This window comes from Gadus morhua, chromosome 4 (assembly GCF_902167405.1).
Source record: "Gadus morhua chromosome 4, gadMor3.0, whole genome shotgun sequence".
NCBI classification, from domain to species: Eukaryota; Metazoa; Chordata; class Actinopteri; order Gadiformes; family Gadidae; genus Gadus; species Gadus morhua.
The window spans coordinates 12,668,617-12,689,004 of NC_044051.1; the positions used below are offsets into that span (position 1 = coordinate 12,668,617).

The window sequence follows — 20,388 nt, forward strand, 5'->3', positions numbered from 1 at the left end:
TCTCACCCCGTGCCCTGCGCTCCCGTCTCTCCTGTCCCCCAGGAAGAACTGGTACCTGCCGGCCCCGGAGGTGTCGCCCAGCGTCCCAGTGGACTTCACCCTGGTGTCCAAAGAGGAGACAGTGTGGGGCACCGTCAAGCTGACCTTCAGCGTCACAGGTCAGTGGACACCGTCACACCTGACAGTAATCAAGGATTACATGATTAAATGTCGCAATTAAAATAAAATACAAGACGCCCGACGCAGTAAGACAAATCACAATAAAGCGTCAAACTGGACATGTACAGTTTGTGGTTAAATAGTCCTTAATCGTGCTTTTGTGATAGTTCACGGTGATTTGGGATTCCAGTTGAAGGTGATCCTGTAGCTCACGCCATGATGAGGGTGCAAAAGACTTTCACCAAACGTCATGTGGGTCCGAGGAACGTTAACATAGTTAAACTGCTAGACCCAGTGATACGAGCGCTGTTTGTTGTAGGGGCATGTAGAGAACATAAATAAGGGGTTCATCAATGGGGGTTCACAAATGTTAGGTTTCTGTCAGCAGGGGTACTGTAGCGTGCGCCAGAGGTGGAGGGACCTCCGTCAGCGGGGGGGGGGGCGAGGGGAAGAGGATCAGACGCCCTGTAGACCCCTCCCCCAGAGGCGCCCTCATTGGACGAACACAGCTGTCACTCACGACGCTAGCTAGGCTCCCGCCCCTCTTATGTAGCAGACTAAACCGGCGGAGATAACGCACCGTTGCCACGGAGACGCCTGTGTGCACTTCAGGGTCGGGCCGTTTGATAAGGTCCCCTGGGAACACAGGGCCCCCGTTGTTGTGTCTTATCCTAACCCCGCCCTCCCCCTCCCCCCACAGGCCCCAGCCACATGACCCTGTACCTGCTGCCCCTCCCGGGGGCCCGCCTGGTCTCCTGGTCCCTGGGGGACGGGACCCCCCCGTTCGACGTGAGCGGGAGTACTTTGTGTTCTACTCCCACGGTCTGGACGCGCCCGCCTGGGGCTTCTGGATAGAAATACAGGTGCACACACACACACACGCACACGCACACACGCAGCCACGCACACGCACACGCACACACGCAGCCACACACACGCGCAGCCACACACACGCAGCCACACACACACACACGCAGCCACATGCAGCCACATGTACACGGACGTGCACACACATGCAGAGGCACACACACCCAAACAGGCTCACTGACTGACTGACTGACTGACTGACTGGTCCCCCTGTTTCCTAGCATATTTTTGTTATCTAATAGTGTGGCTGAAGCAGGGGGTTCACTTACACTTTAAATCAGCTTGACGGAATAGACAGAAACCGACCGAGCAAAATGACATGAAGATTGCAATGGCCTTCACGGAGCAACATTTCCTGATGCTTACCTCACACCTTGATATCCCCTTTATAACGCCATGAGAAGTAAACAACTCATTTCTGTTGTGCCTCCCTTCAACCAATGTGTCTCCTCTGTCTGTCTCTGTCTCTGTCTCTGTCTCTCCCCCCCCCCCCCCAGCCGCCCAAGGAGCCGGACCCCTCGGGCCCCGGGGGTGTGGTCTCGGTGGCCGTCTCCTCCCACTACTTCTTCGGGCCCGACCAGCGCACAGAGCAGATGGACGCCCTGCTGCGGCGCTTCCCCTCCTGGGCCTTCCCCTCATCCTGGGTCAGCACCTACACCATGTACCGCTACTGAGGGCCCAACACGACTAAAGGAGGCTGGGGGCTGGGGGCTGGGGGAGGGGCCGGTGGAAGGGGGTTATGGGCTTATCACCGGAACACTGAAGAAAACCCGCAAAAATAACGCCTGCAGACTAACACACTCACACACACATACATACAGATACACACAGACACATGTACACACAGAAACGTATACACACACACACACACACACACACACACACACACACACACACACACACACACACACACACACACACACACACACACACACACACACACACACACACAGTTGGACATGCTTCTAGCCTGTGTGAGAGACCCCCCCCCCCCCCCCCCCCCCCCCCCCCCCCCCCCCCCCATCCAACCACTGTGTCAATAGCGCTTGTAAGCTAACCGCTATCCGAGGGGTAAGACGCTCTGACCTAGGCCTGATATTCAACCGACGGACCAACTGAAGTCAACGGCGCCCCCTCTCGCTGCCGGTGGTCGCTCTTGTACGGCAAAAGATTACCGGGTGAGGGGAACACGTGAATTAATGGGAATCTGTATGGCCTTTGGCACTTTAGCTTCTACCTTTTTTTTCCCTTTCCTCGTTCTCTCTGGCCAACTCCTACCTGCTTCTCCTTGCTCTAACACTCGGTCCGTGACTCTTATTGTGGAGGAGCTTAGGGAAGACGTGCATCACTGGAAGATACTGTTAGGGAGCAAGCAAAATGCAGCTTCTTTTTTGAATTTGCGTTTGAGTTTTAAGTAGTTTTGTTTTCACCCTGTAATCTCACACTTGCATAATCGGGGTAGCAGGTGCTATCTTTAGTTTTGACTCATCTTGACCGTCTTAAATTGATCCGAAGATAGATAGTTATCTTTCCAATGTTTTTTTAACAGTTAGCGGTGCCAATGGATGTCTATGAGGAAGGTAGCAACATGGGTGACTCATACTGATAAGGCTGTTATTGATGTGCAAAAGCAAGGTGGACTTCTCCCAAATGAATGGAAAAGGCCTGTGTGCGTTCTGAAGAAATGCAACGATTATCTCTGGCCCTGTCCATACTTGAATTTGCAACACTTGCACTATAACCTCATTAAGTTTGACCTACTTGATCCATTTGTGAGTTAGGGATGGTGGTTAACCTCTTGCATCTCTTTAATTGTTGATTAGGCTTTAGGTTTGTCTCTCTGAATGCACCAACAACCAACTCAATTTTTGAAGTTAATGATAAAGATTGCTTAAATGTAACTCTTGGCATATGTGGAGAAGGATTCGTTTAATTCAATTTTAAATAGTCAATATGTTTTTAGTTGCAACCTAACGTGTTTTTTTTAATTAAGGGTTGCTGTGATGGTTATAATTATATGTATATAATAATTTGGATATCGATTAGAAAAACCTGGAAACAAACACTTTTCGGAATTTCATTTTGAGAGCCATATTTCTCATCACTTATAAATGAAAGAGATATTATGTAAAAGACAAGACAAATTGTCTTTAGACTTTTACACAAGTCTATATATCCAATATCAAAAGAAAAATTGTGTTAATGAAAGCCATTCGTTTAATCTAGGATTTTGAAAAGAAGAATAGGCTTTCCCTAAGAATATCTGGTGGAAACTCTTAAATGTCTATTATTAAATTATGTGGTATGCAACAATATTAGTTCTAACCACAAATTCTTAAAAGCCTGTCGCAAGCTGAATTACATTGCTTGTATTACAATACACATTATTCAATGTTTACAATTATCACATTGGTTTTAATGTGTAGTTCCGTCTTTGAGTTAGTAACTCTGAATGTGGTCCCACACCAGCAAATACAACCTCAGCCACAGTGCATTTCAAAACGATGCACCGTGGTGTAAAAATATACTATTCTATTTTTCTAAATATGTACACTAAAGTGTATTTGTGTTTTTATTTTAATGACTTCTAACACGCCTCAAAATAGCCTACAAATACTAGGGTTGTTACGTCCAAAATAATCTTTAGGTTATGTTATGCTGTACATTCGAAAATAACTAACTATTACAATTCTGTTTAATTTAATCTTTTCTCATACTAATTTAGAATTAAAAAAAAATGTCATGTGTTACCAAGTTGTTTGTTGGTGCCGCAAAAGACATCTTATAGCGTATCACTGTAGCAAACAGCCATCTATTTCATTTCAAAACCACTCTCCGTTATCAACACATCCCACAGATTTATACTGTAAAAGCAGCAGCATTAATGAATAATTTATTTTTTAAATCTTTGCTAATTTCCCGAAAACACGTCACATGCGGGTCCACAGAGGTTCGCCAGGGCTATACGATGTAGGATAAACCACCATCTGTTCAGCAGTTTGCCGTCTAAATAAACTAGTATAGTGATCTTTAATTTATCTCTGGTCCTTCGATTGCAGACTGGATTAAACCATGTTTTTTTTTTTAATTGCTGTATGATTTCCATACATGTTCTATATGTTTTTCTGATTTCCGTGTATTTACCCGCGCATTTAGCAGAAACTATATCAGAATCATTCATGCATTAGGGGGGAAAGTAAATGTTTAGGTGGTGGTGTTCTACTTTTTTTCATGGGTTTAAAAAGAAAGAAAGTTGAAAAGACGATTATCCACAAGACCGCTCTCTTGGAATTCTTCTAAATCCCATATTGTTTGGCTGACAAATAGACCCCGCGTTCTAAATCTGTCATAGCTAACATTTCCATCACTTTCATTGTCACGCAGAAACCAAATCTATGCAACACAAAGTGTCTGTCCCTCTCAATGTAGGTCAGCACAGTGTGTGTAAGCACCGATACAAAACCCACAATGGAGACTCTTGTCAAATGTTGTATGCCAACTAAATGTGAAACCTACAGGGTGGGTGTCATTTATGTGATGCCCTGTGATTGAGGTTGATTTTTGGCAGCCTTAAAATCGTACGCGTCCTCAAACAAACTAATGTTTACGCTCGTGACGTGGACCACCTCTCAACAAGTCTTACTGCAAGCAAGTGCCGCATTGTACAGCTTTCCGTTTCGATTTTTTTATTTGTTGCGTATGTTTTATTTGGGTAGGGAATGATGGTGTCTATCTTGGCTCTTTGCTAGGTGCATTGCAGTCTGTGAATGGAAAAGGAGTGACTGCTCTGCTTGGGTTGAATGCTATGTTTTAACTGCAGTTTATTTAATGTGAGCCCATCTTTTCAGGATGGGTGATTCAGTTCAACAGTTGTCCGTTCAACAATTGTGCGAAAGCATCAAAATCATTAACGTTATGTTTTTTTCTCAATCAAAGTTGATCAGCAATGAATGCATTTTGTATATAAGCTGCTGTCACTAATCACATTCCAAATCTTCCCATTCAAGAAAGAATTAACTTTTGCTTATTAAAAATGTTAAACCACTGTGAGCAATTTGAAGAGCTTTCATAGTGTTTCTTTCCTATAAGATTTCAGAAAATTTAAGATCTGGGCAATATTTATGTCTCACGGCTTTCTGTCTTGTTCTTGGGCTGTACCCCAGTCTATTGCTGTAGCATCTGCCGAGCAATGCCTGCATGACTAACATTACGCCTCTCAACCTCCAAACCTCGCAAGAATTTGCACTGTCTAAAATAAATCGTACAAAGGTGTGACAAACTTTGTAGGATTTTCTGACTAAAGACGGGCTATAAGAATACATTTTGATGGCAACATATTTAAGATGTGAATTAAGAGGACACTTGAATGATGTGAATTTCAAAAGGTGCAATCATCTCCCTGAACGGGATAGCCGTGGTTCATGACAAAACTTACTAGGTTATCATTGTTGAATGCTGTTATGTAAACGGGGACATGCATGTATTTTTCCAAAGATGGTCATCAAACTTTAGAGTCATTTGGGGAAACAGCCTGCAGTTAAAGCTAGGGTAGGCAATTTGGAGGATCAGCCAGAGTAAAATAGTTTTTGAAAGTATCCAACTGAAAAAAGCCCACCCCTCCCTTCAGGCCTACTTCCAAAGCCACACCCCAAAACAGGCTACCAGCTCGCTAGCTCTTGGAAATAGCTCTGCCTCGCCTTTTGGAAGGATCCATCATCCAATCATTCCTTTCGGCCAAATTAAATAATTGGCCAGACTTATTACAGACCTAAACAACCACAAATATTGGATTATTTTCTCTGTTATTTATTGAATTTCTTTCGCGATGTTTAGAGGATTTCAATCAATTTAATAATGCTTCTAAACTAAATTTCCCCCTAGCGTTAAAAGTGATAGATAAAAAAAAAACATAGCTTTTAAAATGGAAAATAAATAGCATTGTTTGGCTCTTCTGCAGTTAGCATGTTTATTTATCAGACGTAGCACAAAGATGTACTCTTGCTGAATCTAGCCTTAATAACTTAATAAGGATCTGGATTTAAAGACTAGTAAGCAGTCTAATATAAATCCTAGTTTTCCCACTAAATCAGGGGTCTCAAACTAAACTTACTTGGGGGCCACTGGAGGTAGAGTCTGGGTCAGGCTGGGCCAGATCCAGTATTCCACAAAAAAAAGTAGCACAACTTGGCTATGTAATCGCTGACAACCGGGGACTCAGGACACGCAACTCAAAATTGGGACTGTCCCGGCAAAACCGGGACATCTGGTCACCCTATCACAAGTGATAAAAAAGTGTGGCAAGCGACAAAAAATGTGCGTTTGACAACAACGCACGGGCCGCACTAACACTAAACTTTGTCAAGTAGGGGGCCACAAAATATCATCCCGCGGGCCTCAATTGGCCCCCGGGCCGCGAGTTTGAGACCCCTGTACTAAATAAACAAACTGATGTAAACTAAAGCCATTTACAGTAGCCGAGAGGTTAAATACTGTGAAATAACTCATCCGATGTTTTCTCTTTTATAAAAATAAGCTGCTTGACTGTTTGGCTTTGGGATATGTAAATAAAAATGTTCTGAATACTGTACTGATTGCACTCCCACGGTAACTAGTCGATTTCATCCACTTTTAATGCATTTGTTTAATGTCTTTAAACTTTCAGCTCTGCCTAATTTTTTTTTTAACAATATACTGTAAGTTACATTTAAGCTTCAAGGTTTTATAACCAATTGTTTGATTTATCATTCAATAAATTGAGATTTTTTTGGCAGGTGTGTCTCGCTGTGTCCTCTGAGTCATATGGTTGAATGGAATGGATGACGTCATATTGACGTATAGATCAAGATAACGCAAAAAAATGAAGTCAATACAGCTAAGTGTTTTTAAAAATAATTTATTGGTCTATATACAAGGGGAAAAGAGTAGAAAAACCGAACGGGAGTAGAAAAGGCAATTGTACAATAGAGCATCTTTACACTGCATTGATGATGTCTAGCATTACTGACCAAAGTGTCTATTCTGAGTCACAAAATAGGCAATTTTAAAACTGTACAAAGGAGTTCACCGCCGAAAGAATGCTTCGAGAGTTTGACTTGGGAGTACCTCTCCCTCTACGGCTCCGGCCACAGAGGGCGTCAGTCCTTACAAACTGTCCTGCAGAGAGGAGAACAGGCAGTCTCTGAAAATATTCATTTCCTTAGGAAATGGTCACGTACGATGCCAGTTAGGTGTTCTAGTGAGGGGGGACGCAAATGAGGGGGGGAGGGACTGAGGTGCGTGATGTAAGCGCTTGAACCAAGCAACTAGCTACAACAAAAGGCCTCGGAAATTTTACTCTTTGGATCACCGATTTCTCGTCGTTCGAGTTCCGCCAACTCAACTGTACAGTAAAACAGCCCAGCATCGATAGAGACCTTTAACGTAGGCGTCCCACAGACGCATGACGCAACCGTAGCCTTGATGAAAACTACATGAGAATCAGCAATACTGGAAGTTTTGCGCTCAGGGCAGGAAATCGCAAACCAAGAGCCAAGAAAGTCATATGGATGCAGGAAAGCGAACAACTATTCTAAAGTACATCATACCGTGTGTTGTTCCTGGAACAAAAAAAACATTAAAGAAGAAAACTAATTTTGGTCTGCGAGTGAAAAGTGACAAAGATTTGACCAGACAGTTAAAATAAGTAAAATCTAATAAAAGCAGGATGAAATGAAAGAAAATAAAGCAGGGTGTAACATTTCAAACGATTGCACAATATAATACTGACGTATTTGCGACAAGACTTCTGCTTTTTGCTCAGAAAGATGATATTGATCCTTAATTGTCTTCAAGGAGAGGGTTACCTTAATCAACCAGTCATAAACGCAAACTGATCATCATCATCACAAGGATTTCCTGCTGGGCATCAATTCATTGACTCTATCACCCATCAGAAATAATACCAATAAATAATACAATTAATAATGACTCAATGTTAAAATTTCAATTCCACGTGAGCTTACCTCACCACGACAAATGATGGTTCAAAACTCAATACATATATGGAACATCAATTTCAAACACACAAATTTGAAAACGTGTTTGTGGGGACACAGCCATTGGGCCTCATAAGCATTTTCAAACACACACAAATCTGAACGTGATTATGGGGACCAACCCAGAGGGCCCCATAAGCATATAGTCAATAGCAATACACTTTCATAATTATTGTATGTTATAATGGGAAACCGCAAATTTTGCTGTTACAATGAAAGCCATCACAGATTTCTGGTCTCATAATTTCATAATTCTGAAAGTTCTTGGATGCCCGGTAGCTTTCCTCTGAAATAGATATCATATGCTGTGATTGGTTGACCCTCCAGAAGAGGGCGTCAGTCACAATTCTTCTACGAAGTGGGTAATAGAATTATATGTTTACAAAGTCTTTAAGAACAACAAACGTCAATGGTTCATCTCGAAGAGAATAAAAAGAAAGCAGATACTCCATATGACAAGCAAATAACAAACATATCCATACATCGTGTGGTCAGTATGTGCGCAGGGATAAAGCGATAACTGTCACGATTTGGGCCGTCCCCAAACACGCTTGTATTGCACAATGTCGCTAGGATTGGCAAAAAAATAAAAAGTGAGGATTTTTGTTTTTATACCCACAATGCACTTCATCATTAATGAGGACTGATCAGATTTCAGTTGATGAAGTGTACCACCGAAGAAGGGCCTGGCCTCAGCGTCATGGGTTTGTTAAAAACTCCACAGGCTACGGAGTCATATGTTGTGGGATGTCGTTTGTACCTTTCAGACGCGAACGTATGTTCTGAATACTGGAAAAACACGCACCTGCCACATACTTTAGTGGAATTACATCTGAAAAAAAAATGTAACGAAGAATGAAACATACGTCAATCCATTATTTTAAGGTGGCATTAAAATTAAAAAAGGGGGTGAATTCATAGAAAAATATGACATGCATCATTACATGATTGGAGAAAAAAGGAAGCAACTTGAAATCATGAGGTATGAAAGTGCGGACGACCCCCCCCCCCCCCCCCCTCACACACACACACACACACACACACACACACACACACACACACACACACACACACACACACACACACACACACACACACACACACACACACACACACACACACACACCCCAAGTGCCTCGAGTGAGTGGCCGTGAGACGTCTGTGCACATCGAAGATCAAGAACTTAACTGAGCGGCCGTCCAGCGAGGGGGGCTCAGATAAGGATTAGTGGCGGTGGAGATTTGGGAGACAAATTACGGTCCGAAAGTGTCCAGTGACAACACGGTGTGTGGCAAAAAAACATTGGTGGGCAATCTGGAGGATGAAGAGAAAAGAGGTGCCTGTGCCTGCGGTCCTGAACACACACAAACACACACGCGCACACACACCACAGGGTCTCTCCGTCTCTCTTGGTAAGCCATATTGAGGATAAAAAATGACAACAGCTAAAAGGAGCCTGTTGGTTTGCCTTCTTCCGCCTGTGTTTCGGGTTGGCTATCTGTGTGTGGTGTGTGTGTGTGTGTGTCTGTGTGTGTGTGTGTGTGTGTGTGTGTGCGTGCTAGTCGGTTTGGGCTTCTGGTAGCGGGCCAGTGTAGGTCTCCAACAGGCCTCTAGTTTGGAATCTATAGAGTGGATAATACGGATTCAATGAACAACCTGCACCTACTGCGGGCTCTTCCTGAACACACAGTCAGACCAGCAGTAACACACACACAGTCGCACACACACACACTTTAATTCCAATCCTTCCTAATTCTGCATCTTCGACCTCCGGCCATTCTTCCTTTGCCTATACCTCCAGGGTCCAAAGTTCAACCATAGTTCAGAGTTCAGGAGTTCCCCCTCCCTCTCTCTCCCCCTCTCTCTTTAGTGTTCATGACAGGGTGCAGTCGTACTCCCCCTCGTTGTCCCCCAGCTCCTCCCCCTCCTCCGGGGGCCCGACCTCGGCGGGGGGCCGGGGGAAGCCCCCAGGGGGGTCCAGGGAGGGCATGGCCAGGCCCAGCGAGGCCGTGCTGGATCTGCTGTCCTCGGTCCGGGCTGAGGCCCCCCCGCCCATCGCTCCTCCACCTCCACCACCTCCTCCTCCTCCTCCGCCGCCTCCGCCTCCTGCTCCTCCTCCGGCCCCCCCTCCCGCCAGGCCGTCGGCGCCGCCCCCGCCCAGCTTGGAGCCCCCCGGGCCGGTGGCCTGGAAGGCCTCGGTGTGGACCTGCTCGGCCGCCGCCTCCATCAGCTGCTGCAGCTGGGGCCGGATCAGGCTGAGGAAGGGCTTGAAGCCCAGGCTGGTGGGGGGGAGGGTGGGTGGGGGTGGAGGGGGTGGAGGGTGGATGGGGTGGAAGGTGGAGGGGGTGGAAGGTGGAGGGGGTGAGGGTAGAGTGTGGGTTTCAAGGGTGGAGGAGGTGGAGGGTAAAGGGTGTGGGGTTGGAGGGTGGAGGGGGTGAGAGGGTGTGGGGTTGGGGGGTTGGAGGGTGGAAGGTGGAGGGGGTGAGGTTGGAGGGTGGAGGGGGTAAGGTTGGAGGGTGGATGGGGTGAGAGGGTGTGGGGATGGAGGGTAGGGGTGGAGGGGGTGGGGGTGGAGGGCGAATGGGGTGGAGGGTAAAGGGTTTGAGGTAGGAGGTTGGATGGGGTGGGGGTGGGGTTTTTGGGCAGAGGGGGTGGTGGGTGAAGAGGGGGTGGGGGGTGAAGAGGGGGTGGGGGGTGAAGAGGGGGTGGTGGGTGAAGAGGGGGTGGAGGGTGAAGAGGGGGTGGAGGGTGGAGGGGGTGGAGGGTGAAGAGGGGGTGGAGGGTGAAGAGGGGGTGGAGGGTGAAGAGGGGGTGGAGGGTGAAGAGGGGGTGGAGGGTGAAGAGGGGGTGGAGGGTGAAGAGGGGGTGCAGCATTAGGGTTTGGGCTCACAGGATTGGGAGTCACGATAGCGACCCTTTGGGTCGTGACCTTTTCTCCCTCCTCTTTAATTATCGAAAATATTTTTTTCCCAGGTGAAAGCGTTCCTTAACGAACGTCCACCTGCCGTCCTGAGACATCCCTCTGGGATTCATTACGGTTACTTTAGATAACGTCAAAACTAGCAGTACGAGTCGGCTCAATCAATAAAAAAAAGACATTTCTCCTTTAACATTTCGTAGACATCGAGAGGAGATCGAAACAACGCTCTGCATGCGGGCTACCTACCAATCGGTGGAGGCCCACGAGTCCACAGCCAATAGGCCGCTGCGGACACTCTGCACCGTCTCGGGCGGAACCTCGGGGCTATCCAGGTAGCCAATCACCTGCTTGATGACATTGGCCTCGCGCAGGATCAGACCAATCACCACGCACCACTCCAGACAGCCCGCCTCCATGAAAATATGGAGCAGGTATCTGAACGATGGCGGGATGTACAGTATGTTAGGGTAGGGCTTCTGCATTATGGAAGAACATCATAATCAATCAATAATCAGTCGATATTGAAATCACAATTATTTGAGTTTGAAAACCTGATGCATTTATTTAGCATCTTTCTCCAAAAAAACACTTTGTAACTGAGAACTTTGAAATTCCCCCTTAAAAAAATATGCACAAAATGTTAAAATAGAAAATGCAAAAATAGAAAATAATGTAAAAAAAAATAATACCCAGCTGTGCATGCTAGCAATTTCTATAAAACATTGAATGTTTAAAAAGTTTAATCCAGATTATATTAGTTTGGAGATCCTAGGACCCAAAGATGGAAATTGCGATTAAAAATTGGATTAATTACACAGCCCTATGTTAGGGTAATGTGGGCATCCTGGAACATCCCCACACACCATCCTGGTGTGTGGGGTGGGGGGGGTGGTGGTGGGGGGTTCCTCACCTGAGCTGCACCTGGGACCGGTCGGGGCCCTTGCTGGCCAGCTCCATGGAGATGTGCTCCAGCTCGGCCTGGCTGAGGCTCAGGGTGGAGGCGTTCTCGTCCACCATGGTCCAGTCCCCGTCCACCACCGAGCTGTTCTCCGTCAGGTCCGTGGCCGAGCCGAGGCTGTACTCCTCCACTGAGGGAGGGGGGAGGAAGTTAGAAAGGTAGAAATCGGGGGGAGGAGAGTATCAGTTTCCCTACTCCAAGCCAAAAGGAACCGAGTTCGATACCCTTTCGATGAAGGCGTCCCAGAGCAAAAATATCTTCTCTTTAATAACATTTACTCCTTCAACATATACAATGATTTTAAATTCAATAACCAGAAAATGATTCATAAACAACATTTTTATGAACATTAATACATGCGCAGTCTTAAAAAGGGTCTTTGGCAGGGGTAATCAAACCCCTAACCCATGGCAATCCACCAAATCAAAGTCCACAGGGGCCCCCAGACAGCAGAGACAACAGTAGGTGCAGCTATAGACCGCGGGGCCCCCAGACAGCAGAGACAACAGTAGGTGCAGCTATAGACCGCGGGGCCCCTAGACAGCAGAGACAACAGTAGGTGCATCTATAGACCCCGGGGCCCCCAGACAGCAGAGACAACAGTAGGTGCAGCTATAGACCGCGGGGCCCCCAGACAGCAGAGACAACAGTAGGTGCATCCATAGACCCCGGGGCCCCCAGAGAGCAGGGACAACAGTAGGTGCATCCATAGACCCCGGGGTCCCCCAGAGAGCAGAGACAACAGTAGGTGCATCTAAGACCCCCGGGCCCCCCAGAGAGCAGAGACAACAGTAGGTGCATCTAAGACCCCCGGGCCCCCCCAGACAGCAGAGACAGCAGTAGGTGCATCTATAGACCACCGGGCCCCCCCAGACAGCAGAGACAACAGTAGGTGCCTCTATAGACCCCCGGGGCCCCAGCGATGCCTCTATAGACACCGGGGCCCCCCAGACAGCAGAGACAACAGTAGGTGCCTCTATAGACCCCCGGGGCCCCAGCGATGCCTATATAGACCCCGGGGCCCCCCAGACAGCAGAGACAACAGTAGGTGCCTCTATAGACCCCCGGGGCCCCAGCGATGCCTCTATAGACCCCGGGCCCCCCAGACAGCAGAGGCCTCAGCGATGCCCCTATAGACCCCGGGCCCCCGGTACCTTTGTTGGAGAGGGGCGAGAGGAAGGCGTCCTGGGTCTCGGGGGTGAGGCGGTGGAGGGAGTGGCTTGAGGAGGAGCCCGTGTCCATGTCCTTGGCCCCGGGCCCCAGGGCCTCCAGCCAGGCGCGGCCCCTGGGGGCCACCGGGGGGAGGGCGGCGGGCCCCGTGTCCATGTCGCTGTGCAGCAGGCTGTCCGCCGACTGGGACTTGAGCAGCGTTGTGCTCAGCACTGAGCAGGAGAGAGCAGGATTAGTAGTTGTAGTAGTATTTGTAGTAGTGATATACAAGATCACTGCTAGGATTATGCACAATTATTATATCATACCCACAGCGGGTGTTGCTAAATAAAGTTTTTGGAATTTCGTGTCTGAAGTAGACTTTAGTCCGATATGAAGCGAGTAGAGAACAATAGTTTAGTTTAAAACAATATCATTCTATAAAGTATTCTACTTATATGAACCGTAATACGCCCGTGTGCTTTGGGCTATAAAGATTAGAAGTACTGTAGAATAAACATACTCTCGTAACAGAGACTATTAGAAGTACTGTAGTATCAAATAAAAGAAGTACTGTAGCATACAATTATAGAACTACTATAGTGCCACAGTTGAGATGTACTTTAGGGTCAAAGAAAGCCTTCATTTATAAAGGTCAGTGCACTTTAGACATTGATTCAATGCCTGCCTCCCTCCTCCCCTCCCTCCCTCCCTCCCTCCCTCCCCTACCTCCTCCCCCCTCACCGGCGCGGCAGCGTCCGTTCTTCAGCGGCGAGCTGAGGCTGCCGGCGGGCAGCACGGGGAAGGGCCACAGGAAGTCGCGGTGCAGCGTCTTGAGCGCGCCCACAAAGTCCTCCACGCGGGCCACGCGGTTGCGCTCGCGGCACAGCCAGCCGATGAGCTCGAAGCCCAGCTGGGCCGAGAAGCAGCCCAGGTCGCGCAGGCGCACCTGCTCCAGCAGGTGGCGCGCGTGCCGCCACAGCATCAGGTCGATGTACATGTTCTCCGCACACTCCACCTCCCGCCTGGCCGGGGGGGGGGGGGGACGACGACGACAAGGGGGCACAAGGGGGTTAATTAACGCTAACCCTTTCACACATTTAAATTCATTCATAAAAAAATCAATCTAATTAGAAGACCAGCAGGAGAGGGTGATCTTAATTTGAGCTGGGAGTGATCCTACCTTCTTCTCTGCGTCCGTGTATGTGTGTGTGTAAGTGCCCTCTGTCATTATGAATCACGCCGTGGGGAGCCGCGGGCCTTACCCTTTAGAGGAGGGTCCCGTGGGCATGCTGAAGGTCTTCTGCAGGTTGAACTTGCCCGTGGTGATGCAGTCGGCCGACTGGGACAGACTGATGCTGCGGTTCCTGAAGAATTCGAAGCCTCCCGTTGAGCTGGGTTCCTGGACGGGGGGGAACACAGGAACACACGGGGTCTTAATGTCATTATTATGATGGGAAATTGTGTGTTTGGTGTCAAGTGTGCTGTGCTTTGTTAAAGTGAGATTTGTTTTGTTAGAGTGTGTGGTGTATTGTTAAAGTATGTTGTGTTTTGTTAAACAGTGTGGTGTTTTGTTAAAGTGTGTTGCGTGTTGTTAAAGTGTGTTGTGTTTGGTTAAAGAGTGTTGTGTTTGGTTAAAGTGTGTGTTGTGTTTGGTTAAAGTGTGTTGTGTGTTGTTAAAGCGTGTGGTGTGTTGTTAAAGTGTGTTGTGTGTTGTTAAAGCGTGTGGTGTATTGTTAAAGTGTGTTGTGTGTTGTTAAAGCGTGTTGTGTATTGTTAAAGCGTGTTGTGTTTGGTTAAAGCGTGTTGTGTTTGGTTAAAGCGTGTTGTGTTTGGTTAAAGCGCGTTGTGTTTGGTTAAAGCGTGTTGTGTTTGGTTAAAGCGTGTTGTGTTTGGTTAAAGCGTGTTGCGTGTTGTTAAAGCGTGTTGTGTTTGGTTAAAGCGTGTTGCGTGTTGTTAAAGCGTGTTGTGTTTGGTTAAAGCGTGTTGCGTGTTGTTAAAGCGTGTTGTTAAAGCGTGTTGTGTTTGGTCAAAGCGTGTTGCGTGTTGTTAAAGCGTGTTGTGTTTGGTTAAAGCGTGTTGCGTGTTGTTAAAGCGTGTTGTGTTTGGTTAAAGCGTGTTGCGTGTTGTTAAAGCGTGTTGTTAAAGCGTGTTGTGTTTGGTTAAAGCGTGTTGTGTTTGGTTAAAGCGTGTTGCGTGTTGTTAAAGCGTGTTGTGTTTGGTTAAAGCGCGTTGTGTTTGGTTAAAGCGCGTTGTGTTTGGTTAAAGCGTGTTGTGTTTGGTTAAAGCGTGTTGCGTGTTGTTAAAGCGTGTTGTGTGTTGTTAAAGCGTGTTGCGTGTTGTTAAAGCGTGTGGTGTATTGTTAAAGCGTGTTGTGTTTGGTTAGAGAGTCGGCCCGCTACCTGAGTGCTGGGCGTCGGGGGCGGGGTGTCCATCTCCCCAGAGCCAATGGCCTTGAGGAAGCGGATCATGTGACGACAGAGGTCCCACTTGCCCTGCTCCAGGGCCGTGTTGAAGAGCAGCGTGGCGTGCTGCCGGCTCACCGCGGGCACCTCCATGTTCTGCACAGAGCCAGGGGACAGGTGAGGGGGGGGGACAGTACCGGCACCGCCCTGGAGCAAGCACGCCAAGGGGCAGGCCTCACAGTTACAATCATTTTCATCATCACAATAATCATAAAACCTGCAAATAATCTACAGATTATTTAGAAATTAATTTAAAAATAAACGTACATATCTATAAATCAATAAATAACAGAACGTCAACATTTTCTAAAAGAATAAAATAGGTCCTCTTTCAATCTCCAGGCGGTGCTTTAACCCCCAGTCCCTAGCAACCCCACCCCCCGTTCTCTCCGTGTCCCCCCCCGCTCCCTTTTCCTCGGGCGTACCTGCAGGATGATCAGGTAGGACGCGGCCGTGTCCAGGTCCTGTGCCATGAGGCACTCCTCGAACAGGTCCTTGGGGTTGCCCACGGCGGCGAACAGGTAGTTCCACAGGGCGTACTCCGTCTTGCGCGCGCAGTGCACGATGGTCTGCAGGAACAGGGGGAACTCCGTGATGAACTTGGCCACGGTGGGCAGCAGCGGGTCGGGGATGGGCTCCCGCGACGTGGCCTCCTCCTCCAGCACCACGTGCACCATCAGCTCCATCACGTGGGGGAAGTAGGGGAGGCCGGCGCACGACTGGGCCAGCAGCAGGGCCTGGGGGAGGGGGGGGGGGGGGATCGTTACGTCGACAGCGTAAGCACCCGCTTTAATGAATTGTTTTAAAACAAAAGCCCTTCAAGTCAATCGATTAAACGACACGAGAACGAACGGAACCCACCGATTAGATGACACGCAAACAAAAAACATCCACCCGCCCGACCAGACTCCCAGACCCAATCAATCAATCAATCGGCTCTCCCGCTTCCAGTCCATCGCCACGGCAACACAATCACCTCCCTCTCTCGGGGGACGGGGGGACGGGGACAGACGTACCTGCTCTCCGAGGTTCCGCACCAGCAGCTGCCGCAGGATGTGGTGGAGGTAGATCTGCGAGGTGCGCTCCACCGTGCAGTAGGGGAACAGCGCCTCCAGTGGCTCGGAGGGGGACGCCGCCCCGCCGCAGCCCCCGCCCTGCAGCCCGTCGTACAGCACCGTCTCGTTGCTGGCGCCCAGCACCAGGGCGTCCTCGAACAGCACGGCCAGCGGGTAGATGTTGATGTGGAAGGGCAGCATGATGCGCCGCGAGAGGAACGAGTGCGGCTTGCGGTGGTCGCGCGGGAACAGCGGCAGCCACACCTTCATGCCCGCCTCGCCGCACGACAGCCACAGCGCCTCCAGCAGGTGGCGCTTCTTGCGGTTGGAGCGGCACGTGGTCCACACGTTCTCCACGCACTGAGCCAGCACCACCGGGGGGCAGAAGGAGAGCTGGGGGGGAGGGGGGTAGAAAGAAAGAAAGAGAGACAGAGAGACAGAGAGACAGAGAGACAGAGAGAGACACACAGAGAGACACAGAGAGACACACAGAGAGAGAGAGAGTAGGAGAGAGAGGCACAAACAGACACATCAAAGTTTAAATTCAAGCGCGAGTAGCTTAACCCTCAGCAGGGGGGTTTTGAAGCTCCTATACGGCCGTGGGCTCCGAAACTAGGAAAAGAGGAACTCTTTCATTTAGAGACTAAGGAGATCAGGAGATAGTGGTGGTAACCACGGTGATGGGAACTTTGGGGTCAGATCAACGATTCTAAATGTTACTGATTGGTCAATGGAGTGGGTGACACATGACATGCCCATAGGTCGTCTATTAATGAGTGCATAAAAATAAATACACAAAATCAAAAGATTGTCGACACTTTTTCTTTCATTCAAATGATGTCCAACACATGCGGTGTGTGCCTTTTTACCCCCTTTCCATTCAAGGCTTTACTCCCCCCCACCCCCACGTGGACCACCAGACTGTGGACCCCCAGGTGGTGACTCACCAGCTTCTTGTTGTTGGGGGGCGTGTCCTTGTCCCTGAGCTGGGGCCCGGAGCGGTCCCTCTGTAGCATGATGAGCTGGCCGGCCAGGTTCAGCATGATGCTCTCTGCCACGCAGGCCTGCAGGGCGAGCCAGAGTGAGCGACCGACGTGTGAGGGGGACACACACCCATACCGACTCACTGTTCGTAATGACGAGTGGGACGTCACCGAGCTCAAGCGGCCGGTTATAATGGGTGAATTGGGGTGTGTATTACAACACACAGGCTTTAGTGAGGGGTGTGTGCGTGTGCGTGTGCGTGTGTGTGTCACAACCTGAGTGAAGAATCCTCATAATCCATCAGTGACTATGGAACACATCCTTAGCTAGATGTGCATGTGTGTGTTTGTCTCTGTGTGTGTGTGTGCATGTGTGCTTGTCTGTGTGCGTGTTACCTGCTGCGGGGCTTTGAGTGTGATGCCCGTCTCGGTGCGGACGGAGGTGAGTGTGACGGAGACCACCAGGGCAGGATGGGGGATGTAGCGGGACATGGACACCTCCTGGAGCAGCTCCACACTGGCTGAGGGGTTAGGACTGGAGAACACACACACACACACGCACACACACACACACGTCAAAATACATGCCCAGTACGAGTGATTCTATCGATTTGTTAGATCCTTAAAGTTCACATATTACCCCACCAGGTGCGAGTATGATTAGCCGTTTGGAAAATCTGCCTCTTCTGACATCACAAGTGGGCGTGTCCACCTAGATATATGCTGGATAGATCAGTCTGCCCAGTGGACTGTAGCAAACGTTGCTCATCTATCTGTCCGTCATAATCTAGGTGGACACGCCCACTTGTGATGTCAGAAGAGGCCGATTTGTAACGGCTAATCATACTCACACCTGGCGGTCTAGTATGTCCCCTTTAACGTCCCCTCCAGCACCCTTAAGAGTGGAAGCTACAGGGTGAAGGCTATAGGGAGGCACCCACCCGCTGTTCCTCCGCTCCAGGCTGTAGAGGCAGATGGAGCAGTCGGCCCGGAACAGGATCACCATGTCCCGGAACACGTTGATCAGCAGCGTATCTGCCGGCAAGCGCGTCACCGAGGCAAACGCATTGTCCAGGTTGGATGACCGCAGGTACAGCCTCAGCTGAGACACACACACACACACACACACACACACACACACACACACACACACACACACACACACACACACACACACACACACACACACACACACACACACACACACAGTTAGAATCAGTGTTCCCTTTTCGATGACCTCTACAGATGGACTAGAAGAATTATTTTAAATGATGAGTGAAAAACAAGGTTTTTCCTTCTGGGTCATACCTCTTCCTGCTGGTCGATGAAATTGTAACACGCCACCACGACAAAGTCCTTCCACCAGGCCAGACCCCCGGTGACGGTCATGTTCTGCTCCTGGGGACAAACAAAATCAATCAGGTTAGTGACACAGGTCCACTACTGCAAGACTCTAGGAAACACGCACAATGAGAGGGTGTAGACAACTAAACAACATGGATGGAGTTAATATAGCATGGATGGAGTAAATACAGATTGTAGAATGTTGGTGTATTTCAGTGTCTCTCTGTGTTCACATTTCTAGTCTAGGAACAGGCCAGTGCCTCTCACACTGATACAAGGTGTTATTTTCCTAACATCTGCCATTTGTTATGTCTCAACAAGGATGAACCGACCTGGTCCTCTGGGACATAGCCAGGGCCATATACCTTATCAAGGCTGAGAGTGCTTCTGTTTACGTGTTATTCATGTTTTCTCTGTGTATAATACTCGCCCCAACCCTTTGGATCGGTGAGAAGAGGGTTTCGACAGCCAAGGAACACGTCTCAAAACTGCTCCTCAACCGCGTCCACTATAGATTATTCAACCTAAGTCTGTATCTCGCTGTATTACATCCTGGAATAAACCATCTATTCAACCCTCTGATCCAACCTGTCAAGTTGCTTTGATTTCGACTTCAAGAATTACCACTACGACGGAAAAAACACAACGCAGAGTCCATACGAACAGTTTAGAAATAAGCTGAAATCTAACAAGATTAACATCATACTAAAACAGTTCAATAACAGATGTAGAAAATTTAGATTAACATCATGATTGAACAGTACTAGAATAACATGGATGGAGTTAATACAGATTAACATCATACTAATACAGTTCTAAAATAAAAGGGATAGAGTTAATATAGATTAACATCATACTACTACAGTTCTAAAATAACATGGATGTAGTGAATATAGATTAACATCATACTAATACAGTCCTAAAATAACATGGATGGAGTTAATATAGATTAACATCATACTAATACAGTTCTAAAGATAACATGGATGAGCGATGTCGTGTATCAGTGCTGGTTTTGTTCAGGCCAGTGTTTCCCCCAGCAGGCCCTCAGTACCTGGGTGATGTTCCCAAACAGCTTCCACTTCCTGCTGTAGAGAGAGTAGTGAGCGAAGCCCCGCCTCCCGGCCACTGCCATGCACTGGCCTGCAGAGTCGATGGCTGCAAACTGAACACACACACAAACATATCAAAATATGCTTGGTAAAGCTGTATGTTTTTTTATCAATGTGATAAAAACTGTTCTTAAATCGTCCACATATCCTAAATAGTCAACGATACGATAACACAGTCTTGGCAAATCTCTAAAAGAAAAAAAAAATCTAAAAAGAAAATTTGGGCACATAATAATCCTTCAAACAAAATGTTCTCCATTCAAATAAAGTAGTCGGAAAATCCAAACACTTTTCTAAAAGCTGCTTGCAACACTTTCACCTGATATGACCCACACAACCTTC

At 48.1% G+C, this 20,388-nt stretch overlaps 1 protein-coding gene across 3 annotated transcripts in view; it reads right to left on the reverse strand.

The window, feature by feature from the left end:
• Nucleotides 1–6,903: 6,903 nt before the first annotated feature.
• The window catches only part of ric1 (RIC1 homolog, RAB6A GEF complex partner 1), a 44,241-nt gene continuing 30,756 nt past the window's right edge, over nt 6,904–20,388 (reverse strand). For 2 of the 3 annotated variants that reach the window (XM_030353329.1, XM_030353328.1), the window contains exons 14-27: nt 19,989–20,099; nt 18,899–18,988; nt 18,532–18,692; nt 17,987–18,125; nt 17,555–17,671; nt 16,569–17,000; nt 15,978–16,289; nt 15,490–15,699; nt 14,353–14,489; nt 13,832–14,112; nt 13,093–13,320; nt 11,891–12,068; nt 11,227–11,415; nt 6,904–10,339 (exon numbers count right to left, since the gene is read on the reverse strand). In XM_030353329.1, coding sequence (XP_030209189.1) covers nt 9,934–10,339; nt 11,227–11,415; nt 11,891–12,068; nt 13,093–13,320; nt 13,832–14,112; nt 14,353–14,489; nt 15,490–15,699; nt 15,978–16,289; nt 16,569–17,000; nt 17,555–17,671; nt 17,987–18,125; nt 18,532–18,692; nt 18,899–18,988; nt 19,989–20,099 — 2,991 coding nt within the window. In that variant the 3' untranslated portion in view covers nt 6,904–9,933. The remainder of the gene's footprint in view (nt 10,340–11,226; nt 11,416–11,890; nt 12,069–13,092; nt 13,321–13,831; nt 14,113–14,352; nt 14,490–15,489; nt 15,700–15,977; nt 16,290–16,568; nt 17,001–17,554; nt 17,672–17,986; nt 18,126–18,531; nt 18,693–18,898; nt 18,989–19,988; nt 20,100–20,388) is intronic. The other variant, XM_030353330.1, reaches the window with a different exon arrangement.